The 27,778-nt window shown below is 40.2% G+C and overlaps 1 protein-coding gene across 12 annotated transcripts in view; it reads left to right on the top strand.

Moving 5' to 3' along the window:
* The first annotated feature begins 3,457 nt into the window (after positions 1-3,457).
* The window catches only part of STAU2 (staufen double-stranded RNA binding protein 2), a 314,299-nt gene continuing 289,978 nt past the window's right edge, over positions 3,458-27,778 (top strand). For 2 of the 12 annotated variants that reach the window (XM_047783742.1, XM_047783741.1), the window contains exons 1-2: positions 5,324-5,418; positions 11,024-11,089. Coding sequence is in view for 10 of the 12 variants with exons in the window: in XM_047783738.1 (XP_047639694.1) it covers positions 27,013-27,052 (40 nt within the window). In the remaining 2 variants the exon portion in view is untranslated. Of the gene's footprint in view, positions 3,590-4,148; positions 4,252-4,290; positions 4,341-4,522; positions 4,573-4,857; positions 4,912-4,960; positions 5,419-10,410; positions 10,455-11,023; positions 11,090-26,921; positions 27,053-27,778 lie in introns of those variants that run through there. The other 10 variants (XM_047783743.1, XM_047783740.1, XM_047783738.1 and 7 more) reach the window with 9 other exon arrangements.

Consider the following 27,778-nt stretch of genomic DNA (forward strand, 5'->3'; position numbering starts at 1 on the left):
TCTCAAATAAAATTTTCTTTCCTTACTGTTAATCATTATGTTTGTAATTTATTTCTACTACTTTTTAGTACAGTGTTTAGGCCGCTGATAATCTACCTATTTTGACATCATTATTGTGGAAAACGTACTGAGTTTCAAGGAATTAATTTATTAGTGAACAGGCAAATACCTTGGAAATTTCTGCAGTGGTATTCTAATAGAGGTAAAGGATTGGGAAGTTTTTTTTTTTCTTTCATGTATTTATTTATCCATTCATTTCTTTTTTTTTTTGTCTTTTTGCCATTTCTTGGGCCGCTCCTGCGGCATATGGAGGTTACGCCAGAGCCACAGCAACGCGGGATCCGAGCCGCGTCTGCAACCTACACCACAGCTCACGGCAACACCGGATCGTTAACCCACTGAGCAAGGGCAGGGACCGAACCCGCAACCTCATGGTTCCTAGTTCGGATTCGTTAACCACTGCGCCACGACGGGAACTCCTATCCATTCATTTCTAAGATCCATGAGGACAAAGGCTTGCCAATTATTTTCATTGCTATATATCCCTAGGCTGTGAATAGTACTTGGTAAATTGTAGGTACAGAGTAAATGTTTGTCCATTTCACTAATCCATTCATTCAGCCAGCGTTTATTTTATTTTTTAAATTTTATTGAGGTATAGTTGATTTATAAATTGTATTTCAGGTGTATAGCACAGTGATTCAGTTACACACACACACACACACACATACACACACATACGTACATATATATTCTTCTTCAGGTTCTCTTCCTTTATAGGTTATTACAAAATATTGAGTATAGTTCCCTGTGCTATACAGTAAGTCCTTGCTGGTCATCTGTTTTTTATATATATATAGTAGTGTGTATATGTTAATCCCCAAATCTTAGTTTATTCCTCCCCCTGCCTTTTCCCCTTTGGTATGTTTGTTTTCTGTGTCTGTGAGTCTCTTTCTGTTTGGGAGTAAGTTCATTTGTATTTTATTTCTTTTCTTATATTCTACATATCAGCAATATCATATGATATTTATCTTCTTCTGTCTGGCTTCTTTCATTTAGTATGATAATCTCTAGGGCCAGTCACTCATTCAGCCAGTGTTTACTGTTCAGCACAGGCACTGTGCTAGATGCTGCAGAAGCAAAGATTCAGGAAGCCATTGTTCTTGTCTTCAAGGAGCTGATGGTATGTTGGAAGAAACAAATACTGTGTCCTGATAAAAACATATTCAGGGGCAGTTCCTGTTATGGCTCAGCAGGTTAAGAACCTGACATAGTATTTGTGAGGATGCGGATTTGATCCCTGGCCACGCTCACTGGTTTAAGGACCATGATGAGTTTGAAAGCATTATCCTTTTCTGATGGTTGAATATTTGACTGCAATGGTACCTGGTAAAGACACATTGATAAATTTGCTGCTTTGTTTTAATCAGCTTCCAATAGGACCAACACTCTTCAAATATCTATTATTTTTAACTCACACATAAACATTTCACTGTAAGGTCAAATCCCAAGATGTGTGGATTTCCATGTTACTCAGGTGATTTCATGCCCTGATGCTATCTACACACCTTGAGCCATTGAAAGTGCTGATTCATGCTTAAAAATAACTTTCTCTGTGATAATTATAGCTTTTTTTTTTCTTTTGGCTGCAACTATCTTGGGCCAGGGATCGAACCTTTGCCACAGTGACTCAAGCTGGTACAGTGACAATGCAGGATCCTTAACCTGCTGAGCCCTGAGGAAACCCCCCATTATGGCTTCTAAAAACTCATTGTATTTGGAGTTTAAATGTAACATGCTCATAGTCTCCTTAACAAGTGGATAACCAAAGACTTAAATCAGTTTTAAGAAAAAGTTACAGTGGAGATAAAGTTTTCAATTAATTTTAATGACCCGAATTAGAGGGGATGACATTTCTGACCACTTCAGAGTCCTTTCTAAAAGCGTAAACTCATCCATTTATTCCAAAGGCATTTACCTCCACTTACTGGCTATTGGATGCTGGGACAACAAAGAGGAATGAGATACAGAGACTGGCCTTAAACAATGTACTGTTCGTCATGTGGAGTCAGGCTCAATAATAATCTGATACATCAACTAAGTCAGAGGAGAGAGTCAGAGGAAAAGTGTGGCTTGCTCAGAGGAATTAGAGAGGTGATTTTATTTATTTATTTTTTGGTCTTTTTAGGGCGGCACCTGCAGCATATGGAGGTTTCCAGTCCAGGGGTCCAATTGGAGCCGTAGCTGCTGGCCTACCCCACAGCCACAGCAATACCAGGTCCAGGCCCCCTCTTCGACCTATACCACAGCTCACCTCGACACCAGCTCCTTAACCCATGGAGAGAGGCCAGGGATCGAATCTGTGTCCTCATGGATGCTAGTCAGATTCATTTCTGCAGAGCCATGACCGGCACTTCAAGGAGGTGATTTTGGAATGATTTGAAGGATGATTTGCTCCTTGGGTGAGGAGAGGGTGGACTGCAGGGAGAGGCGGTAGCTGAGGAAAGGCACACAGATGGGAGGCTTGTCCCTTGATACTGCAGGTGTATGGACTCGTTCAAAACATTCAACAGGTATTTGAATGCGAGGCCTGAGCAGCTAGAAGTCCTTACTCAAGGACTAGAGCAGATTTAGGGAGGGTGCACCAAGTTTGAAGGAACCAGCAGAGGTGAAAAGAGGGGAAGGAGCTAGGACAGAGTTCTAGGGGGAAAATGCAGCTGTAGCTATTATTTTACCAAGCACATGCCAGGCTCTGTTTAAAGGGCTGTATACATACTATCACAGTTAAATACATGTTATCACATGTTATCTCCCGTTGAACAAAAGAATAAACAGACTCATTGGGTAACTAACATGCCTATGGTCTCCTGGCTAGTAAGTGGATAACTTGGCCTGGTTATCTAATTCAGATGCCCTTGCTTTTAAGCACTAGCTACAGTGTCTTCCCAGCTGCTCAGGGACCTATGGTTTTAGGTGATGTCTGAAATCACAGGCCTAGTCCACACTGCTCAGGTGGAGAACTGACACTGGGAGGGAACCCTGGGAATAATAATGCAAATGGACAAGTGAAAATACAATAATAACCCTACTTCCAGACTTTACTGCCGGATTATTTATGGTGCAATTTATGGTGCAGTGGCCTGTTGAATTTCACTGGGCTTAACTGGGTTGAAGTTATCCGGACATCACTAACCCACATCAAAACCAGGACGAATCAAGAAGCAATTCGAGTTTTCTGGCACCCTTGGCTCAACAATCTAGGATCTAGGACACTGTTCTAAGGTGATCATCCTTATTGGTTCGAAGGATTTCTTTTTTATGTGACCACAGACGATTTCTTTTGTGGCTGAGGAGGTTGTCGGGCCACGCTGCGGCTCTTGGAGAGCAGGTGATTACCGATCACTAGTGTTTTCTGGGCGAGACAGTTGCGCCAACCCCCTCCCCTTCTCCCCCGCCCCCCTCCTCCTCGCAGTCGAGAAAGGTGCAGGATCCGCTAAACCGTGCAGCGCACAGCGGCGGCCAGAGCCGACGCGGGATGGTCGCGCGTCCCCAGCAGAGCAGAGAGGGCCAGCGACGGAGCCTGGGGAAGGTACGGGCGGGGGATCGGGGTTCTGACACTGCCTGGAAGGAGCAGTGGGTCAACTGGGTGGGGGAGACAGTTGCCGAGTGCAGGTGTGGGAGAGGCTGCCCCAGGCCCATCCTTTGCAGCCGAGGAGGCGGGCAGCTGGACTGGAGACCAGGAGCCTGGGGTCGGGGCGGGGTCCCCGGGCACTCGCTCGCCCAGCTTCCCAAAAGTCCCCGGGGACCGGCCCTGGCCCCGGGGCCGGCCTGCCGGCGCCACCACCGCAGCGCCCGTGGCGGCAGCTGCTGCGTCCGACTGCCGGCCGCCAGGGGGCGGGAGTGGCGCCGCGAACAATGGCCGCGCTCGGCCGCGCGCCGGCGAGTGGAGGAAGGAAGGGAGGGAGGGCGGGCGCCCGGTGCGCGGCCGCGGGGCGGGGGGGCGGGCCAGGGGCGCGCGCGCGCGCACACCGGGCGAGCTGGGGCGCGGGAGCGGCTGCGTCGGCGGGGGCGCGCGGCGCGGGCCCGGGAGGGCGCGGCGGGAGCGCCGGGGAGGCGGGCGGGCGGGCAGGCGGAGGCGGGGGGCGGGGAGCCCGAGGGGTGGAAGCCGGCGGCGGCGGCGGCCGAGTGGGGTCAGTTCTCTGTAGTGTTTGCCAATGTTGGAGCCGTCTGTAAAGTGTCCCTGGCGAGAAGGTAAATTCCCTGGAGGAGGGGTGCGTCCGGGAGACCCCGACATCCGCCCCGCTGGCGGAGGAGACAGAGGGCGCTGGGGAGCCTTGCAGGTTCGCGGCGCGCGGCGAACCCCGAGAAGAGCGGCCCCTTCGCGGCCTCCCCTCCTCCGCGCCTTCCCTCCCTCCGCGGGCTCGCTCCGGGCGGGAGGGGGAGGGAAGGAGGATGGCGGGGGCCGGGGAGCTGGGGAGGTAGCGAAAGAATTGGGGGGGGGGGCGTGTGTGGAGGGGGTGGGTCGACACAGGTGTCCGGAGAGGAGGAGCCGGGAGGAAGGCGAAGAGGCCGGTGCGAACGTAGTGCGGTGGCGGGGGGGTGTGTGCCCCGGGGTAGTAGGGACCTGGGAAGGTGGGGTCTTGGGGGCGGGGGTGGGAACCGGGAAGGGGGGGATAGCGGGGGTAGTGGCGGTGCGGGAGGGGGAGGGCTGGGGGGAGGGTCCTTGCGGAGAGGAGGTTGGGAGGGGAAGGGAAACGGGGGGGGGGAAGGCCCATCCTGGGAGGGTCTGCGGGGAATGGGCCTAGGGGCGCCGGAGCAGCGGCGGGGCGGGGGCGCGCCGGGGGGCGGCGGCGGTGGCTATTTCTGTAGAATGGGCAAGTGATGAAGACGTAACGCGCCGAAATGGGGAAGGTAGGTGGGGCCGAGGGGGACAAAATATATCCTATGACAGGCAAGTTCTGCCGTGGCTCCTACGAACTACTCCGGTGAGGGCTCTGCTTAAAGGGGTAGTTGGCAGTTTGTGACCTTGCGGAGGTGAAGGGAGTCGGGCGAAGAGGCAGATCAGTTACAGACTACGCGGTGTAAGGACAGAGCCTCCAGTCCCTCCGGGGAGAGCCGCGTGGATTGTGTCGTGGGGGCTGTTCTGCAGAGGCAATTGAGACGCGACGCTGATATTCTTCGGGAGGGGGGCTGGGATAATGGCCTCGGGGTTCTGGAAGTCCCTGGAAATATGTGCAGAATTTTGCATTTGTGGATAATTTTCTTTGGAAAGGGGCCATACTTGGCGTGACACCCGCCCCCCCCCTTCCCTTTCCCTTTTAAGGTTTAGAACTACTTGAGTTGAGAAGGACCGTTCAATTACAGGAAGGTACTATAGGATTTTCAAGTGGGTGGTTCCTGCAGAAAGCTCTTTTAAAGGTATTTCACTGTTCGCTGCAAACCTTTATTTTTAATGTTTGAGTTCACAATTTTGGCGAACTTTTGCCAAGTCTTACTGCTCTTCTGATGCATCCTTATGTTTTAAGAAAGCATGATGAACATTTGAAATCAAAATTGTGATGGGCAGGCAGGATAATAGTAACCTTGTAGGAGAAAAGATTGCAACATTGCTCCTGAAGGCTATTTCTTCTCTGTCCTTGATTTCTTAAGATGATTCACATACACTGTTGTGAATTGAGCTGCAGTGGGGAAAAAAAAATCTCATTTAATAAAATCATCAAAACCAAGACATTCTACATCTTGCTTGTTTTGTAATAGGGCAAGTTTTTCATTTTGTCTATATTTTATTGCAAACCAGAGATAACACATACCACTTGAATTGTAGATTTGCTGCATTTTGCAGCAGGCCTCTATTAAATTTGTGAAGCACTTACACCAAACTATGTGATGTCTGTGTTTTTTTTTTTTTTTTTCTGGCTATGGTTTTAACTCAAGTCACCGTAGCCACATCATTCCATGGCATTGTAATTTGAAATTTATTCCTCAGTGATTATTAGTTGGTAGGATATGGTGCAGATTTCCCATATGCCACTAAAATTTTCCTTAACTTGTTTTGTATTTGTAAAAATATTGCTGTATAATTGTATGTACTGTTAATTTCAGATAGAATGACATGTAATTTTTTTTTTTTTTTTTTTTGCCCTGTGGCATGTGGAAGTTCCAGGCCAGGGATCCAAGCCGTGCCACAGCAGCAACCTGAGCTGCTGCAGTGATGCCAGATCCTTAACCCACTGCACCACAAGAAAGCTCCACCAATTTTTAAGTTTTAGTTTTTTTATTTGGAAATAATTATAAACTTACAGAAAACTACCAGGAATAAGAACAATACAAAGAAAGGCTATTCATGTCACTGTAACTTAGATTCATCTGTTACCATTTTACCAAATAATCATTTGATCTCTCTTTGTCACACACACAATATTTTTTTCCTGGACCATTTGTGGGTAAGTCACATCATGGCTCTTTATGCCTAAATACTTCAGCATGGAAAACGATTTTTAAAATCCACATTTTAGCATATTTGGCTTGCCTGGAATGAGGTTCTAGGGAAGAGTTGCTTGGTCTGGTTTAAAGCAAAGAATATCAGAAATATCTAAGGTGGTCATCACAGTTATTAGGATATAAACGATATAAAAAGTGAGGCTGAGTGCTTTTCCTCTGTTAGGATCAGGTCCTGGAAGATATAATTGGCCAGTATGTTGGTTTTTTTCCTTTGTAGTTAACCTCCTCTTTACTCCTATTGCTCTGTCTTCTTTTGAACACTGAGCACTGGGTATCTGATCATTTATGTGTACAGGTCATCATAAAGAAAAGGGAAGAGTCTAGACATTGCAAAATTGAATTGTTTTGCTCTTAGACTGAAGAGTGGGACAGATGCACAGTATAATCAGATCATGATGGATATATTTGTGCCTCATCTAGATAATCAAGAAAATACTAGATGAGTGTCGGGGAGCCATAATATTATAGTTCATATTTGTGTATCGTTGATTTTGAATAAAAAGTTCTAAATGTTTTTGCTTTTCGTATTGTCAAATGAGACATTTAAGTGAATATTGCCTGTCAGTTGCGGGATGGGTGCCAATATCAAATTTATAGATTTATTACTTTAATAATGCCATTTAATAAAGCAGGGTTTAATTTTGCATAGTTTTCAATTAACCAGAGAGGCAGGATGTCATAACAAGAACAGAGAGTTATAGCAGTACAATTCAGATACACGTTGGACCTTTAATTCTTGATGAGGACACATCTTCTCCAGCTAGTAGTGCCTTCTCTCCATAGACTGCCCTGCCTGTTTTCACTTAGTAGCTTGGAATCTGGAACTCCGTGTCCTAATGTGCCTGACTGGATAACACTGTAGGGCATTTTGGGGACATGTGAATAGGTTTCTCTAAAAGTACTTAGCTGTAATGGAAATGGATATCAGCTGGGAACTTTTTTGACAGGGGAGTGGTGAATTTTATGAAACTGTAGGCAGTGTAAAATGCTGTTTTGTTGATTGGACTTGCTATTTTATGAAGTTGTTTTAAATGTAGGATGGTAGGCCTGGCATGTCTTTAAAGAAGAAATGAAGTGGGCATTCCAGATTGTCGAGAGTTAAAATTTATATTGATAAAAGTCTGATGTAACTTGTTTGTGAAAAAGCGTAAGTTCAGGATGTTGTCCAGTTACCTCACAGAGCACTGTTGCACACAATATTACTTTCATGTTTTAATTTATATGGGATCTTTATTTTATAATTATGAAGGAAAGGATTACAAAATATTTAAAATTGTATGGTCAATTTTAAGTGAATAGATGCTTTCATCTTTGTTTCTTCATAAAACTACCTTGTGTAGTTCCCTGGTGGCCTAATGGTAAGGATCTGGTGTTTTCACTGCTGTGGTGTGGGTTCAACCCCTGGTCCAGGAACTTCTGCATGCTGCGGGTGTAGTCAGAACAAAACAAACAAAACAACTACCTTTTGTATATCAGAAGGTTAGAACCTAAAAAATATACTCCTGTATTTTATTGTGCCTACTTCTCAGAATCAGCCATCATTGTTGCCAAACTCTAATACTGAGGGAACATGTACTGGTCCACAGATAAACATTTGTAACTTTTAGAGGCTTACATAAAATAAAAACAAAATGAGGTTTCTCAAATTTGATAAATGCTTACTACTTCATGTTAAATTCTGGAACATAAGGGACGCTAAATCACTGAGATGCTTTTAGTGATTTATTCATGACCAGATGAATTGTTTTCAATTAAAAAAAGAAAATTGGTTGGGTTTGTATTTTTAGTTATTGATAGTGTATTTTAATACCTTTTGACTAATGCTATATTTTTTAATCATTTCCTCTTTTAAATAAAATGTAAATGTTTAATAATTCATAATTTACCACTTTCAAATTCTAGTGTTACTCTTTTGTTTATGTTGAACAGGGAATTGATTTTTTTGGGGGGGTCTACCTAAGTATATTAATTAATACTTAAAACACCATAGAATTAGAGAATTTTAGAGTTGAATGGAACCATCTCATATATTGTCGTGTAACAGATTACTCCAGAAATTAAGAGCTTAAAACAACAAATATTTATTATCTCAGGTCTGTGGGTTAGAAATCTGGGTGCAGCTCGTCTGAGTGCCTGGGGTTTAGGGCTCCCTAAGAGCTTGCAGGTAAGCTGTCTGTGGGGCCTTATTCTCATCTGAAAGCTCAATTGGGGAGAAGATCTACTTTTGCGTTGTTCACTTGACTCTTGGGAGGATTGAGTTCCTTGGGGGATATTGGACCAAAGGCCTTAGTGTCTTTTGGGCTGTAGGCTGGAGGCATCCCTCAGTTCTTTGCCATGTAGGTCGTCCAGGGCAGCTCACAATGGGGCAGCTGGCTTCTCATAGGGCAAACAGGTGGGAGAATGAAAGCAGGTGACACCTGGGAGGGCAGTAATGGTCCTTTTATAACCCAGTCTTGGAAGTGATAGCTCATTATTTCTTCTGTATTCTATTTGTTAGAGGCTGCCTTCCACAAACACTTAGATTTACTTTTTAAAGGTTTTTGTTGTTGTTGTTGCTATTTCTTGCGCCGCTCCTGCGGCATATGGAGGTTCCCAGGCTAGGGGTCGAATAGGAGCTGTAGCCACCAGCCTACGCCAGAGCCACAGCAACGCGGGATCCGAGCCGCGTCTGCAACCTACACCACAGCTCACGGCAACGCCGGATCAGTAACCCACTGAGCAAGGGCAGGGACCGAACCCGCAACCTCATGGTTCCTAGTCGGATTTGTTAACCACTGCGCCACGACGGGAACTCCCGGTTTTTTTTTTTTAAAAGGAAGAAAAAAGTGAGATAGAGAACTCAGAGATACACAAAATAATTTACATAGACTCAAAAAGCAGTCTGAAGAGCTTGGACTGAAACTCAGATTCACTGGTACTCAGGCCTTGTGCTATTTCTAAAACATGAAATTCTCTTGGAAAATATAAAAATTGATACAGATGCTGAGGTTACTATTATGAGAAATAATTGAAAACTTTCAGTCATTGTGAGTTGACTCTAGTTTGTCTTTTTGAAAAAATGGTAGCCAAATACACACACACACACATACACATACAGACACACACATATGTTTATATGGTAACTATATGTATATATCTCAAGAACCTTTGCTTCTGAGGGAAGTTCAATATTAACATTGTATAGCATAAAAATTTCTATACAAGCGATTGGATTTAGCTCTTATGCTGCAATTGTGTCATTGCTTTTTAGATAATTTTTTTGGAGGGGCTGTACATAATTTATTTTTTTATGTAACTTTTCCCATTATAAGATTGTATTATTTATTTATAAATTTGGTTTTCCTGCCCTTCTTTGATACCTATCTTTAAATTAAATGTAGAAGATATTTGCTACATGAAAAGAAGTACAACCAGAGGAAGTTAGACCTGTAAGGAAACAAATCTAAATGTAGCAGTGGGAGTTCCCATTGTGGCGCAGTGGTTAACAAATCTGACTAGGAACCATGAGGTTGTGGGTTCGATCCCTGGCCTTGCTCAGTGGGCCAGTCTGGCGTTGCCATGAGCTGTGGTGTAGGCTGCAGATATGACTCGGATCCCGCATTGCTGTGGCTGTGGTGTAGGCCTGCGGCTGATTCGACCCCTAGCCTGGGAACCTCCATATGCTGTGGGAGTGGCCCTAGAAAAGACAAATAAATAAATAAATAAATGTAACAGTGGAATGTGTCAGGATGACGATTTTGGGGGGAAAATTTTATGTAAGTTTTAATGTATTTGCTATTTTTATATTGATTATAATAAAACCACAAACAAAAAAATATAGCTAGGTAATTTTACTATATACTATTTTCCATATTACCTAAAAGAATATGTGTGCGTTAATATTTACTTTAGGTTTAATTTATCTTATAGAGGATGGGAACAGAGCTCTTTAAAACTTTACTGGAGCAAGGCAAGTATGTATTAAATACCTCTAATCTGAAACTTTTAGATTATTTTAACAGCTTCATTTTTGCTGAAATTTTCTTAGAACTCTAGAACCAGCAGGGACTTTGTTCAGCTTAGATCTGCATTGTCCACTGTGTAGTAGCCACTAGCCACATGTGGTTATTTAAGTTTAAATAACATTAAAGAAAATTTAAAATTTACTTTCTCAGGAGTTCCCTGGTGGCTCAGTGGGTTGAGGATCCAGCATTGTCACTGCTGTGGGTCTGGTTAACTGCTGTGGTTTGGGTTTGATCCCTGGCCTGGGAACTTTTGAATGCTGGGGCTGCAGCCAAATTTTTTTTTTTTTTTTACTTTCTCAGTTGTTTTAGCCACATTTCAAATGCTTAGAAGCCGTATGTGACTAGTAGCTACCAGGTTGGACAGCAAAGATAAAGAACATGTTTATCATTGTATAGAGTCCTATGCTGATACTGAACCATTTTATGTTTGGTTTTGATCATGGGCATGTGTTTATAAAGTACTAATCACTGAGATCACCAACTAAGTTAAACTTTATTTCTTCATTTTCATTTTCTAGTTTTTGGAGCCCTGAGGGATACAGCAGTTTGGACAATATTGTTTTAACATGCTTCAGATAAATCAGGTGAGTTTGTGTTATGGCATGTCACACTTACATGGTGCTTAGGCCGTAAATCGGGGAATCTTTTAACTCAGCTTTTCTGTTATCATAACCTGACCACCACTTTATAGAGCAATTACATACGTTATATTCATTATAGCAAGACTGTAGGGCAGGTTGTGGAAGGATTACAGCTGTAGTCCTGAAAGTTGATAACTTTTGAGCTTGCAGAGCACAAAGTTTGTTCTTTTTGACGTGACATTCCCTCTGGACTTGTCGGTGTGTTCAGGATACTTACAGTCATGATCTAGCTTCAGTAGGTGGCATTTCTGCAGACTGAAAGCATTTCTAGTGACAAATCTTATGAAGTAGTTGTATCAGTGCGTTAAAAAAAGATTCCTTTTCTAGGGCACTGAGAAAGACTAGAAGGAAGTGCTGTGCTAAATCAACTGTAGCATATAATGCCTTAGACTCACTGAAAGAAATATTTTTCTTAGGTCTTAGCATTTCTCCAGGAACTTTATACATTTGATTTTATCCTTTCTGAACAAAAAGGGCACTATATCATAACTGTAGTATTAGAAAATACTGTATTTCACATTTGCAAGTCAAGAGATAAGTAATTACTTTGATTACAATCATAAATTAATTTGTGATTTGAGGATGTAATAAATGATAAATGATGACACCCCCATCCCTCCCAATCCAGCTTACTTTGCCTAAGAAACCTTCAGTTTCTGTGCATCATCTACCATCTCTAAGCCAGTCAATTCTAAGTTTATACCTAGTCCAGATTTCTTTTCTGAGCTCCGTACTCAGGTAGGAATTACCAACTCGATCTCTTAACTTGCATGTCTTTATGCGTTTCAGGTTTAGTATGTGTCCAGGAAACAGTCTAACTGCTTCAGTCAAATCAGATTTTTTCAGGTCCTAGATTGAGCAAGGTGGTTCAGCTGCAGGATCTTTGCTCAGACTACCTCTCCCTGAACACCTCCCACCCCCTTCCTGCTTGGTCCCCTGGACTCTCAGGCCTAGAATTTGCTCCCATAATACCTGGCTCTTTTATTTAATGACATCCTGACATTCTAAGTTCTATTCAAGTGTGTATTTATTTACTGTCTGTCTTCCTTGTTAGACATCAGAGGCACTGACTCGGCTTGTTTATTTCTGTATCCCCAGGTCCTAGCACAGTTCTTGTTGTGTATGGTTTTTCTGTGTTTGCTGAACGAGTGGATGAATGATGCTAGGGTTGTCACTGAAGCAAGGAGGTTTCCCTTCTTGTCAACAGTAACCATACAGTACTCATGTTGTCATTTTGGTATTCTATGATGTCACTCGACACAAAGGCTGTTAATGTAACATCTCCCCCTTATGCAAAGTCGCTCTTTGATTTTCTCCTTGTACTAGAGAGTTTTCTTGTGCAACAAGTACTTCTTTTATCAAAGACATTACTAACATAGGCCAAAAGGAATCGTACTGTGCTTAAGTGAGTCCTGTGCTTTCACAGTTGTATCAAATCCCATTGGCTGCATTGACGGAGCTTTAAGAGACATGACTTAGGTCATGTGCTGTGCTGTGGATGTCAGGTTCTCCCTAAATGACTATATGGATACCTGCCAGTAATTATCTGGGTACAGTTAGAATAACTTGTTTCATATGCTACCGTCGACAGATGGAAATGACCATTCATTTTATGTCAGACAACATCATTGACAGTGATAGTTTATAGGTCAGTTCTAGTGAGGATTTACTAACCCTCTTTGCTGCTGGTCATGTTGAACCAGGCATTTGCAGACAACCCCTGGGCAACATTCTGCATGGTCACAAAGAGTTCCCAGGGCTTTTGGCTAGAAATTGTCCACAGTGCCTGGAGACATACGTGCTTTACCCGTAACAGATAATGTATTCCTCGACTTGCTTAGGACCCCCTCTTATGTTTTGTTAAAAGTTTTATTGACATATAGTTGACTTACAGTGTTGTGATAATTTCTGCTGGACAACGACGTGATTCGGTTATACATATGCACACATCCGTTCCCCTCTTGTGTTACTGAGTTTTAGTCCCTAAAATGTTCAAGCCTGAGGGGTAAAGCTAACCTAATTTGGAATACTAGAAATTAGAGAGAAGACTCTCTCTTCAGCCGAAATGAAGTCCCATGGAATTCTTAAACTTAGTGTTTTTTTGGGTTACATCACTTTCATGGTGACTGCTCTCCCATTAGAGAGAGGGTTCTCAAGATAAATGTGAAAGCACATGAAAAGGCAATCAAAGCTAACACTTATCTTGAAGAAGTAGAAACTTTTACTCTGTGATTTTCAACACTGTCATTAGGATTAGTAATAAATTTTTATTTGGGAAGTCTTTTGTTTTCTTAAAATGCCTGAAAAGTACTAACAAATTCTTTTGTATGTGTTCCTAGAACTAATTGAACACTAGGCTTTCAGAGTTCCCTCTGTGGTGCAGTGGTTTAAGAATCCTACTGCAGTGGCTCGGGTCACTGTGGGGGTGTGGGTTTGATCCTTGCCCCAGAACACTGGGTTAAAGGATTTGTGTTATTGCAGCTTGGATTCAGTCCCTGGCCCAGGACCTTCCATATTCTGTGGGTGCAGCCATTGAATACTAAATTACTTAACTGTGTTAGCTGATATTAATTCTGCCTGACATTATTATTAGGGAACATGGGAATGTTCTGTTTTGATAATGGCGCTTCTACCTTTAAATCGTACTCCTCATTTTTACTCTTGCCTTTTAAGACTGTGTGTTGTTATCCATGCACAACTCTTGTAGAAAAATTAGTTGGTATTGATAAGTAAAAAAAAAGAATAAATAATTCCACTATTCTTTACATAAACAATCACTGGTAACATTTGGGGGTGTATACCTCTAGATTTTTTTTCTATGCAGGTGTTTTTTAAAAATTTTTCATTTCTTAAAGTTTTATTGAAGTATAGTTGATTCACAAGGTTGTAGTAATTTCTGCTGTACCACAAAGTGATTCAGTTATACATGTACACACATTTATTCTCTTTCAGATTCTTTTTCCACATAGATTATCATGGAATATTGGGTAGAGTTCTTTGTGCTGAATAGCAGGTCCCCATTGGCCTATCATTCCATATACCTCAGTGTGCATATGCCAATCCCAAGCCCCCAGTCCGTCCATCCCTCCCTCCCTTCCCGCACCCATGTAGGTATGTTTTTATGTGAATATATGTTATTTTAAAAAACTAGGATTATGCAATACATAGTGTTCTAAAGTGACTTAATAATAATCCATAGTTTGGAAGTGCTAGAGTTTATTTAATCAGATCCCTATTGTTGGACAGATTTTGTATTATAGTTAGTGCCACAGTGAGTATGTTTTTTTTTTACGTATACCTGTGTTCTTTGACCATTATTTTGTTGCAATTAATTATTAGAAATGGAAATACAGGAGTTCCCGTCGTGGCGCAGTGGTTAACGAATCCAACTAGGAACCATGAGGTTGCGGGTTCAGTCCCTGCCCTTGCTCAGTGGGTTAACGATCCGGCGTTGCCGTGAGCTGTGGTGTAGGTTGCAGACGCGGCTCGGATCCGCGTTGGCGTTGCTGTGGCTCTGGCGTAGGCCGCTGCCGATTCAACCCCTAGCCTGGGAACCTCCATATGCCGCAGGAGCGGCCCAAGAAATAGCAACAACAACAACAACAAAAGACAAAAAAGACAAAAAAAAAAAAAAGAAATGGAAATACTGGGAGTTCCCATCGTGGCACAGAGGAAATGAATCCGACTAGGAACCATGAGGTTGCAGGTTCAATCCCTGGCCTCACTCATTGGGTTAAGGATCTGGTGTTGCCATGAGCTGTGGTGTAGGTCACAAATGTGGCTCGGATCCTGCATTGCTGTAGCTCTGGTGTAGGCCAGCAGCCGTAGCTCTCATTAGACCCCTAGCCTGGGAACCTCCACATGCTGCAGATACAGCCCTAAAAAAAAAGAAAAAAAAATGGAAATACTAGTCAAACAAGTATGTAGATTTTAAAGATATTTGATGCATAAATATCAAAAGTACAAAGTTATATTAGAAGTTTATCAGAATGCCTGTTTATTTCCTTGACATATTTTCAGACTTTGTCAGTCTAAGATTGAAAGTGGTATTTTAGTATGCATTTCTATGATTTGCTTGTATTTGTTCTTTTGTCTTTTGTGAATTGCTTATATTTGTCCATTGATCTCTTTACCTTTTTATTGTAAAAATTCTGTGGATTATATCCCCTTGAGAATTTTCTGAACTTTATTTTTTTTTTCATTCATTATTCAACGCATAACTAATGGTAAGCTCTGTTTCCAAGGTACTGTACTAAGTAGGAGTTTGATATATTTTGGACCTTTCTCCCTGATGATTAATTATAAACCCCTAGGGAAAGGAAACCCATTTGCACATTAAGCTGTGGCAAATATAAATTGAGAAGGACGATGTGCGATGAAATAATATTTTAAAATTAGTGACTGAAATAGGGCAAATGTTTTGGGATTAGTTGATGAGGCACATTGACAGGGCAGTGTGTCCTAAGGGGTTGGGTAGTCTGTGTTAGGCAGCTGTAGCATTGGGAGAGCCCAGCAACAGGGCATTACAGAGGTCTAAGTGGTTTGGTGGTTCCTTTTAAAGAGGTTTGGGAGTAGCTATTGGGAACATGGAAGCTAAGGGGAAGCTTTAAGTTCTGACTCAAGAGGAGTAGAAGAACAGGAAGGACAAAACAATTTCAGTGCCGGAGAGTAGAGAACCCTATAGGGTAAGAGGGAGCCAGGTGTTATATGGAAAGAATAAAGTTCTATCAAGATATACTGTAAAGTGTAAAGCCAGGGATCAGTCAACAAGAAACAAAAGGCCTAGTATTTAAGGGACAAAGAATACATATCCTATAGGTTTGTTGTGAGGAGTAATTGAGATAACAAAGACCAAATGCTTAGCGTTGGTCCTAGTACTCTTGCTACTGCTGTTGATATTGTATGGCTGGTGTTATTGCTGTTGCTGCTCTGGAGGTTGATGAGAAAGGAGGACAGACATTTCATTTGGTCATGAGAGTAAAGTACTTGTTTGGGGGATTGAGGCACTGGACATATCTCAAGCCATGGTCAGCTGCAATGCTCTCCTCTTTCTTGCCATAGGCCCCAAGAACTCTATCCTTTTTGCTTAAAATCTGTTGATACTTACTCTTAGTTATTTTTTCTCAAAGTCTGGCTTTGGAGTAGGATCTGCAATTTGTCCATCTCTCTTGAAGTCAGGATGCAGTCTACGATTAGAAGATTAAAAAAGTAGTAAACATAAGGATGTTAAAATATATAGGAAGGGCTTTGGCTTTCTGCTGTGTGGGCATAACAGGATTTATCCTTTCTGTAGCCAGCTTCCAAGGTAGCCTCCAGTGATCTCTGCCTTTTTGTATTTACACCGTTATGTAATTATGTAATCCTCTCGTACATCTGTTTGTGTGCTCAATACAATATGGTAGAAGTGATAAATTGTTTCCAAAGATAGGTTATAAAAGACATTGTGGCTTCTCCATCCTTCTCTGTCTTCCTCTGTGCTGCCTTGCATTGTTGATTCTGAGAGGAGTTAGCTGTTGGGTTGTGAATTAGCCCACTGGAGAGGCCCAGTTGGTGAGAAACTGAAGCCTCCTGCCAAGAGCTAACAATGAACTGAAGCCTTTAGCCAACAGTGTGTGACTGAGTCTTCTTGGAAGTAGATCTTCCAGCCCTTGTCAAGCTTCCAGCCCTAGACTACTGGCCCTCAGCACCTTGACTGCAACCCCATGAGAGACTCTGAGCCAGAACCACGTAGCTAAGCTGCTCCTTGATTCCAGAACCTTAGAAAATATGTGAAAAAAATATGCTTATTTTTAAAGCTTGGGGTAATTGTTATGCAGCAGTAATACACACTTTCTCCTTAAATAACTTCAGAATGTATAAATATGTGAACAGTGTTTTTTGGACATTGGATGACAGGCGGCACCAGACTCTGATGCTTGAGAGGATACAAACAAGTACGGTAAGCCCTTCTATTGTACCAATTTAGAGTAGAGCCTAGAAGTTATTTACAGGCTGCAGGATGAGTTGGAGAAATCAGAATAGAACCCAGTTTTGTTGAGATTAGGAAACAAGTTAGAATTTGGGAAGACCAAGTTGGTTAGAATTGTAGGACAGACTACTAGAGAGAAGGGAGCTGCTGGGGAGAGTGGTGAGTACATGTGAAAGTTAAAAAGTGCACTCAAACATATATGCATTCTGGAGAGCTGCAGAGGGTTCCTTTTGAGTCTTTGGCTGAGTTCTGATCGGTAGATGCATAACAGGACCTGCTTAGAGCCAGGAAAAGAACTACTGGAAAGCAGCAAGAAAGCAATTTCTAGAGCGCACACAAGGCTGGGAGTAGTTTATGTCATCACTATCTAGAGTGTAAAGACCTTGAAAGACATGGGGCATTAGAGTCTTCAGAAGGCTCCAAGTGATCCCAAGTAACTTAACTGTGTAAGTCCAGTACTATATAGGGGAATGTAACACAATTCAGAACTCAACAATGTAAAATTCACAGTGTTTGTCATCCAATCCAGAACTAAAGTGCTTGCCTCACCTTGAATAAGGAATAGAACATCTAGACAGAGGATCAGTAAGGAAATAGAGGGCTTGAACAACACTATAAACTAATTAGACCCTAACAGCTATATACAAAACACCCAACAGCAGCAAAAAAAAAAAAAAAAAAGACGAATGATCTTAAGCAATCTAACTTTTCTCCTTAAGAAAACTAGAAAAAGAAGAGCAAATTAAACCCAAAGCTAGCCAAAAAAAGAAAATAATAAAGGTTAAAATGGAGGTAAACAAAATAGAGAATGGGAAACAGTATAGAGAATCAGCAAAAATAAAAGTTGGTTCATTGAAAAGATCAACAAAATTGACAGACTTTTAGCTAGACAAAGAAAAATAGCAAAGATGCATATGACTAAAATCAGAAATAAAAAAGGAGGGAGTCCCACTGGGGCTCAGTGGTGGTGAACCCGACTAGTATCCATGAGGATGTGGGTTTGACCCATGGCCTCGCTCAGTGGGTTAAGGATCTGGTATTGCTGTGAGCTGTGGTCATAGACATGGCTTGAATCCTGCATTGCTGTGGCTGTGGCATAGGCCTGCAGCTGCAGCTCCAATTCGACCCCTAGCCTGGGAACTTCCCTCTTCCATATGCCACAGGTATGGACCTAAAAACCAAAAAAAAAAAAAAAAGGAAGAAAAGTGAGGACATTACCATTGACCTTAAGGAAATAATCAAGAGTACCATGAACAATTTTATGCCAACGAGTTGGATAAACTACATGAAATGGACAAATTTCTAGAAACTCAGATTACCAAAACTGACTTAAGAAGAAATAGAAGATATCAGCAGACCTGCAAGAAGTAAACAGGTTGAATCAGTAATTAAAAAAAAATCCCTCCCAAGCAAAGAAAAGTCTGGGGTCAGTGACTTCACTGATGATCTACCAAATGTTTAAAGAAGAATTATTACCAATCCTTATCAAGCATCCAAAACATAGGAGAGGAGGGAATATTTCCTAACTCATTCTTTGAGGCCAGTATTACTCTGATACTGATGCTAAAGACACCATGAAAAAAAACCTGCAGATCAGTATTTCTCATGACTATAAATGCAAAAATCTTCAACAAAATACTAAAAGCCTGAATCCAACTATATATTGAAAGGATTGTGCACCATGGCCAAGTGAGATTTATTCCAGGAACATAAGAATGCAGAAAAATCAGTATGTATAATATACCGCATAGTGGAAAAAAACCCATATGATCACCTCAGTTGATACTGAAAGCATTTGACAAAATCCAACGCTTGTTCATGATAGAAACCCTTAAAAACTAGGACTATGAGGACACTTCTCAACTTGATAAAGGGTATTTATGAAAAACAGCTAACATCCAACTCAATGGTAAAAGACTAACAACTTTCTCCTTACAATCAGGGACAAGACAAGGGTGCCTATTCTCAGCACTGCTATTCAGCATTGTACTGGAAATTATACCCAGAGCAACTAGGCAAGAAAAAGAAATGAAAGACATCCAACTTGGGAAGAAAGAAGTAAAACTTTTTATTTGAAGATGACATGGTGCCATATATGGAAAATCCCCAAAAATCTACCAAAAAACTAAATAGAGCTAAAAAATGAATTCAGAAAAGTTGTAAGTACGAGGTCACACAAAATACAATTGTGTTTCTGTATATAGTCCAAAAGGAAATTAAGAAAACAGTTCCATTTATAATAGCATCCAGAAGCATACAGGAATTGAGAAACCTGTACTCTGAAAACTCTACAACATTGTTGAAAGAAATTAAAGAGGACTTGAATAAAAGGAAAGATATTTTGTGTTTATGGATTGGAAGACTTAATATTATTAAGGTGGCAGAACTATGCACAACGTACATATTTAATATGTTGTCTATCAAAATTCTAGTGACCTTTTTTGCAGAACTGGAAAAGCTTATCTTCACCTTCTTAATGGAACTGCAGTAGGCCCAAATAGCCAAAGCAATCTTTTTAAATTTTTTTATTTTTTGTCTTTTTAGGGTTGCACTTGTGGCATATGGAAGTTCCCAGGCTAGGGGTCTAGTTGGAGCTACAGCTGCCAGCCTACATCACAGCCACAGCAATGCCAGATCCAAGCTGCAATCTGTGAGCTGCACACCATCTCACGGTATCGCTGGATCCTTAACCCACTGAGTGAGGCCAGGGATCGAACCTGCAACCTCATGGTTCCTAGTCAGATTCGTTTCTGCTGCGCCATGATGGGAACTCCCAAAAGCAATCTTGAAAGAACAGTTGGAGGCTCATACTTCCCCATTTCAAAACACACTCTACAACTGCAGTAATCAAAATAGTTTGGTACTGGCATAAGGTAGAGAAATAGATCAATAAAATAGGATTGAAAGGCTGGAAATAAACTAATTCATATATAGAGAGCTGATTTTTTTTTTTTTTTTTAGGGCCACACTTGCAGCATATGGAGGTTCCCAGGCTAGGGGTCTAATTGGAGCTTCAGCTGCCAGCCTACATCACAGTTACAGCAATGCCAGGCCTGAGCTGCATCTGTGACCTACACCATAGCTCATGGATCCTTAACCCCCTGAGCGAGGCCAGGGATCAAACCCACAGCCTCATATATACTAGTCAGATTTGTTTCTGCTGAGCCACAAGGGAACTCCTAGCCAACTGATTTTTGATAAGAGTGCCAAGACCACTCAGTGTGGGAAAGAGTATCTTCAGCAAATGGTTCTGGGACAACTGGATATCCACATGCAAAAGAATAAACTTGGGGAGTTCTTTTATGGTGCAGTGGGTTAAGGATGTGATGTTGAGGATCTGGTGTTGTCACGGCAGTGGCTTGGGTCACTGCTATGCCATGGGTTCAGTCCCTGGCCTGGGACCTTTTGCATTCTATGGACACAGCCAAAAAGAATAAACTTTTAATTCTTTTTATTTTATCTTACACCACATACAAAAACTAACTCAAAATGGATCAGTGACCTAAATATAAGAACGAAAATTCAGAACTCAACAACAAAAAGACAGTCGCACTAAAGGTTGGCAAAGGACTTGAATAGACAGTTCTCCAAAGAAGACGTCCAAATGACCAACGTGCACGTGAACGAATACTCTCATTAGTGATGAGGGAAATGCAAATGAAAACTACAGTGAGTACCACTTCATGCTCACTCAGATGGCCAGAATCAAAGAGAACAACAGTAACAAGTGTTGGCAAGGATGTGGAGAAATGAAACACTTGTGCAATACTGGTGGGAATGTAAAGTGTTTCAGCTTCTGTGGAAAACAGCATGGCAATTCTTTACAAAGTTAAACATAGACTTACCATATGATTCCACTCTTAGGTGTATACTGAAAATATTTGAAAACAGGTATTCAAATATATGTACACACATGCTCATAGTAACACTGTCTACTGTAGCCCAATGGTGGAAGCAGCTCCAAATGTCCATAGATGATTGGGTAAACAAATTGTGGTATATACACACTATAGAATATTATTCAGCTGTAAAACAAGATGATGTACTGATACATGGTACAATGTGCTGAGCTTCAAAACATTTTGCTAATTGAAAGAAGTCAGACACAAGGGTCACAAGTTGGAGGATTCTGTTTATATGACATATCCAGATTAAGTAAATCTTTAGAGACAATACAGATTGGTGATCGCCAGGTTCTAGGGGTAAGGAGGAAAGGGGAGTAACTGCCTAATGGGTATGGAGTTAGTTTTGTATTATAAAAATTTTTTGGAGTTCCCGTCGTCGCGCAGTGGTTAATGAATCCGACTAGGAACCATGAGGTTGCGGGTTCGGTCCCTGCCCTTGCTCAGTGGGTTAACGATCCGGCGTTGCCGTGAGCTGTGGTGTAGGTTGCAGACGCGGCTCGGATCCCACATTGCTGTGGCTCTGGTGTAGGTCGGTGGCTACAGCTCCGATTGGATCCCTAGCCTGGGAACCTCCATATGCCGTGGGAGCGGCCCAAAGAAATAGCAAAAAAAAAAAAAAAAAATGTTTTGAAACTAGGTAGAAGTGGTGGTTGCTCAACATTGTGACTGTACTAAATGCTATCAATGTCTTCACTTGAAATGGTTAATTTGATATTACATCAATTTCATTTCAATTAAAAATTAAAATGCTTGCAGAAGCATGAACATATGACCCATAACCAGCATTAAAAAAAATCAATAGAAAGTGACCCAGAAATGACAAAGATGATTGATTTAACAGACAAAGCTGGAAATAGAATTGTTATTAATATGCTATCAATGTTCAGGAAGGTAGAGGAAAACAGGAAAACGAGGACAGAAATAAAACATGAAAATAAATGGAAATTTTAGAGATGAATGCAATATCTGAAATAAAAAGTACTTGATGGAATTAATAGCAGATAAAACACTATAGAAGAAAAGATAAGTGAGCTCGAATATGTAGGAATAGCAACTGTCCAAAATGAGACACAGAGTGAAAAGACAGAAAAAATGAGCAGAGCACCTGTGAGCTGTTGGATAGAATCATGTAGTCTAAAATAAATTAATTAGATAATCAAGGGAAGAGAGAGGGAACAGGAAAATATTAGAACAGATAATGACTGAAAATTTTCTGTTTAGAGAAAACTATAAACCACATAGATATGTAAAGGTCAGTGAATCTGATTTGAAGGAAACATTAAAAAAACACACACCAAGGCACATCATAATCAAATGACTGAAAATCAGTAATAGAGAAAGTAAATCTTAAAAGCAGAAGAAAAAAAGATGTTATAAACAGAGAAATAAAGAATGACAGAGTTTTTGTTAGAAACTGCAGGCCAAAAGAGAGTTGGGTCACTTCTTTAAAATACTATAAAATACTTGTTAACTTCAGATTCTCTTCCCACTGAAAATGCTTTTCAGAAAGAAGTGAATTGTCATACAAATGAACTTATTTACAACCTAGAAATAAACTCACAAACATAAAAAACAAAATTAAGTTTACCAAAGCAGGAAGTAGCAGGAGGGATAAATTAGGAGTTTGGGATTATCAGATACACATTACTATGTATAAAATATACACGGACTTGCTGTATATTTTCTATTTTGTAATAACGTACAATGGAAAAGAATCTGAAAAAGAATATATATACATATATATAAAATCTTTTTTTTTTTTTTGGTTGTGCTTACGGCATGTGCAAGTTCCCAAGCCAGGGATCAAACCTATGCTGCAACAGTGACCCAGGCTGCTGCAGTGACAATGCTGGATCCTTAACCTGCTGCACCACAAGAGAACTCTTAGAAGCAATCACTTTGCTGTACACCTGAAACCAACACAACATTGTACATCAACTATACTGCAAAAAAAAGTTTTCAGAGAAAAAAAGTGTGACTTTTTGTTTTCTTTTATTTAAAAATTTTAATTGTGGTAAAATATAACATAAAGTTTGCCGTGTTAACCTTTTCCTTTTTTGGTCCATGCCCACAGCATGCAGAAGTTCCTAGGCCAGGGAGCAAACCTGCACCGCAGCAGTGACAGCGCTGGATTGTTAACCTGCTAGGCCACCAGGGAACTCCCATTTTAACCAGTTTTAAGTGTATAGTGGCATTAAGTATATGTACAGTGTTCTGCCACCATCACCATCATCCTTCTGCAGAACTTTTTGCTATTTGCTGACTGAAACTCTGTACCCATTAAAACACTAACTTCCCATTCTCCAATTCACCAGCTCCTGTCAACCACCATTATACTTGTCTTTGTGAATTTGACTACTCTAGATACCTCATATTAGTGGAATCATATAACATTGGTCCTTTGGTGACTGGATTATTTCACTTAGCATAATGTCTTCACAGTTTATCCATACTATGGCATATGTCAGAATTTCCTTTTTAAGGCTGAATAATACTCAATTTTGTGTATATACCACATTTTGTTTATCCATTCATCCATCAGCAGACATTGAGGGTACTTACACCTCTTGGCTATTGTGGATAATACTGCAGAGAATGTGAGTGTGCAAGTAAAGTAATCTGTTCAGGTCCCTGCTTTCTGTTATTCTGGGTGTATATCCAGAAGTGAAATTGCTGGATCCTGTGGTAATTCATGTTTAGGTACTGTTTTCTGTAGTGGTTGCATCATTTTACATTCCCACCAAAAATGAACAAAGGCTCCAAGTTCCCTACATCCTCACCAATAGTTATTTTGTTTTTTTTGTTTTTAATGCCAATGACCATCCTAATAGGTATGAAGTGGTGTCTTGTAGTTTCACTTGCATTTATGTGATATTAGTGATGTTTAGTATCTTTTCATGTTTAGTATATTTTCTTGTTGGCTGTTTGTATTTTGTCATTGGAGAAATGTCTATTCAAATTCCTTGCTCAACATTCCCCCACTAGAAGCAAAATTGTAAAGGCAGCAAGAAAATGACAAAGATGAAAAAAAAAAAAAAGCAGAAGTGGTAGTTGAATAAATGTGTAAGATTTTTTTATTAATCTTTTTGAAAGGTAATTTCTTATTTAAAGCAAAAATATTAAGATTATATGGCTTATTAACATACATGAAAGTATGATAATAACAGTAGCTTGAAGGTTGAGGGAGAAATGGAAGGATATTATTAAAGATTTTAATGCTTTACATTAGGTAGTATAATATAAAGGTAGACTGTTATTAAAGATATATACTATAAACTCTAAAGCAGTCAGTAGAATATCAGAACAAAGAGCTATAATAAATAAGCCAAAAAAGTAGAAGTGAAAATATAATTAATTCAACAGAAGCCATGAAAAGATGGAAATGGGAACAAAGACCAGATGGGAAAAAATAAAAAATAAATAGCAAGAAGATAGACTCAAACCTAATGGTATGTCTAATCATATTGAATGTAAATAGTCAACTAGCTTGATCTCTCTGCATTTACAGAACACTTCACTCAAGAAGAGCAGACTGCACATTTGTTCACAAGTTGACACAGAACATTTACCAAGATAGACTATATTTCTGGGCCACAAAACAAGTCTTAATAAATTCAAAAGGATTCAACTCAAGAGGAATCCTCTGATTCTAGTAGAATTAAATTAGAAGTCATTCATAGAAATATCTTTGGAAAATCCCCAAGTATTTGAAAATTAAATAGCATGTTTATGATTCATGGTTAAAAGAAGGAATCAAAATTATAAAGTATTTTAAACTAACAATAGAAACACAACATATTCAAAGATGCTGCTAAAACAGTACTTAGTGGGAAATCTATAGCTCTAAGTACATATTAGAAAAGAAGAAAGATCTAAAATGACTTTAGTTTTCACCATAATAATGTAGAAGGAGCAGAACAAATTAATCCCAAAGAAAGCAGAAGAAAAGAGATAATCTCAATAGTCCTATATGTATAAAAAAATTAAAATTGTAGTTAAAAAAATCTTCCTACAAAGAAGACTCCAGGTCCAAATAGTTTCACTGGTGACTCGTACTGAATACTCCAGGAAGAAATAATATCAATTCCACACAAACTTTTCAAAGACATTTGTAATGGAGGGAGTGTTTTTCAAAGACGTGGATGTCATCATCACTAGGATACCAGAACCAGACAAAGACATTGCAAGGGAACTACAGAATACTACTACTCACTAATGTAGATGTAAAAACATCTAAACAAATTTTCAGTAAATCAGATTCAACAAAATATTAAAAGGACAAAACATCATAACCATGTGGGATTTATCCCAGGAATGCAAGGTTGGTTTAACATTCAAAAAATAGAGTAATGTAATCCACCACATTAACAAGGTAAACAGTGAAAAGCAGTTATCTCAATAGGCAGAAAAAGCATTTGATTCAAATATTCCTGATTTTAAAAAAGTCTTCAGTAAACTAGGAATAGAAATGAACTTCCTCAGTATGAAATGGGGATCCATGACATACTTTATTTGCTAATATTTTACTTATTCATGGAAAGATTGAACAGTTTTTTTTTCCCCCTAAAAATCAGAAACAAGTTAGAGATGTCTACTTTGACCAGTCCTTTTTAACATTGTCCTGGAGGTTGCAGCTAGTGCAGTTGGGCAAGAAAAGGAAATAAATAGTATTCACATTGCAAAGGAAGGAACAAAACTATTTTAATTCACTGTCGTAAATCAAAGATGACCTGGTTTTCTATGAAGAAAATGTGATGAACTCCTACTAGTCCTAATGCATAAGTGTAGTAAGGTTGAAGGATACCAGATCAGTATGCAAAAGTCGGTTGTATTTCTACACACTAGCAAGGAACGATCTGAAAAAAAGACAATATACCACAGTATCAAGAATATGAAATACTTATGGAAAAATGTAATAGAATATGTCAAGAATGTGAGGCTACACTGTCTTTTTGTAGTGTTTAAATCCCTGGTTTCCCTTGGAAAAATCAGAGGTTGTAGACATGGCACTATGGCCTGCTTTGAATCAGGTCCTTGGGCATCTTCTTTCTGTCAGAACCTTGGTTGCACTGTAAATACTTTAGAAAGGAGAATAGCAGGAGTTCCTGTTGTGGCTCAGTGGAAATGAATCTGACTAGCATCCATGAGGACGCAGGTTCAATCCCTGGCCTTGCTCAGTGGGTTAAGGATCCAGCGTTGCTGTGAGCTATGGTGTAGATCGCAGATGCAGCTTGGATTCTGCATTGCTGTGGCTGTGGTGTAGGCTGGCAGCTGAAGCTCCAATTAGACCCCTAGCCTGGGAACCTCCATATGCTGTGGGTGTGGGTCTAAAAAGACCAAAAAAAAAAAAAAAAGGGAGAATAGCAATTAGAGTCTAAGGCAAACTGTTTCCAACTTTTGGTATGGCTTCGTAAAATAATTTTTTAGATTTAAAAGTTCTGCATGTTTATTATAAAGAAGTAAAACAATGCAGTATTTCAAAGTAGAAAGTTGAGTCCTCGCGCCCCCCCCTTCTTTAAATATGCACATGTTTGATTTAAAAAAAAAACAATAAGGTTAGATAGTGTTACAGGATTATGAGAAATATTTAGCCAAGTTTACTTGTGTTTTTGTCATATTTTATATTTTACATTTTAACACTTTTGGAATTGATTTTTGTGTCTGTATGAGATATGAATTTTAAATGTTCTTGATTAACAGGCAATTATAATAAAGCAGTTTGATCCTTGGTTGGTGGTTTTGCTTGGACAACTTAGGTTATGGTCGAATTTGAAGTTTTAAGGTTTGTTTTAGTTATAGCTATGGACGGTCACATTTCTCCTAGAGAGCAAGAACATATAGAAGGTAAATTCCTTGATTTTTTGACTCTGTTTTCTTTCTTTTTATTTTACTTGGGAATTAGGATGAGTCCCTTCCAATAGCAGGGAATAGGGAAAGGTGAGCCAGCAAAAGAGACATAGAAACTGTGTCCAAGTCATTTTCTGGGACCAGGGATGGAAACGGATTCTTCTATGGAGAGACTTGCCTTGGCAGGTGAGGTAGACTATGATTTACTAGCAACAGCTCTGGCTGTAATTTAACTGCCTTAAAAATGCTGCCACTCTAAGTTCTGGCTTAGGAAACTTTTAGTGTTTTGGTGGATTATGGTCAGATAATTTTTTTCTGCTATTTCCTACTCTGCATTGTATATTCTGCTAACGATCTATTTGCTTTTGCCAGATGTGATGTGTTTTATTTGCTTTCTCCTGCATGTGTGCTCTGGAAAAGCTTGGACTGTCTTTTTCTCTTCCACCCTTGCTAACTTGGTAAATGCCTACCTTTCTTAATTAATTGGTCTAATCTAACCACCACTTTCTGAAACCTACCTTTCAACACCCCCTTCACTCACCTAAGGTGTCCCTTTGAACACCCTTAGTATAGCACTTAGCATGTTGCAATTGAGGGTATTTATTTCTTAAATGTGCCTGTATTTTCCACCAGACTGTAAGCTCCTTTAGGACAGAAATTTTGCCTATTGAACTGTGAACTGTATTATTTTGGTATATTTTAAAGATTCAAGTCCCAGAGTGTCTAGGATGTTTTATAAAGATAGAAAAAAATAGAATCTTTTAAAATAGAGTATGTCTATGTTTTGATGAGTGTGTGGATACTGTTGTTATTATAAATAGCTATTTTACCAGTGTTACTTATCAAAGTTACGGAGAATTATGTGTAAACAAATTTTATAACAACAAAGAATATGCCCTGACACAAATATGA

Source organism: Phacochoerus africanus, chromosome 6, assembly GCF_016906955.1.
Source record: "Phacochoerus africanus isolate WHEZ1 chromosome 6, ROS_Pafr_v1, whole genome shotgun sequence".
Taxonomy (NCBI): Eukaryota; Metazoa; Chordata; class Mammalia; order Artiodactyla; family Suidae; genus Phacochoerus; species Phacochoerus africanus.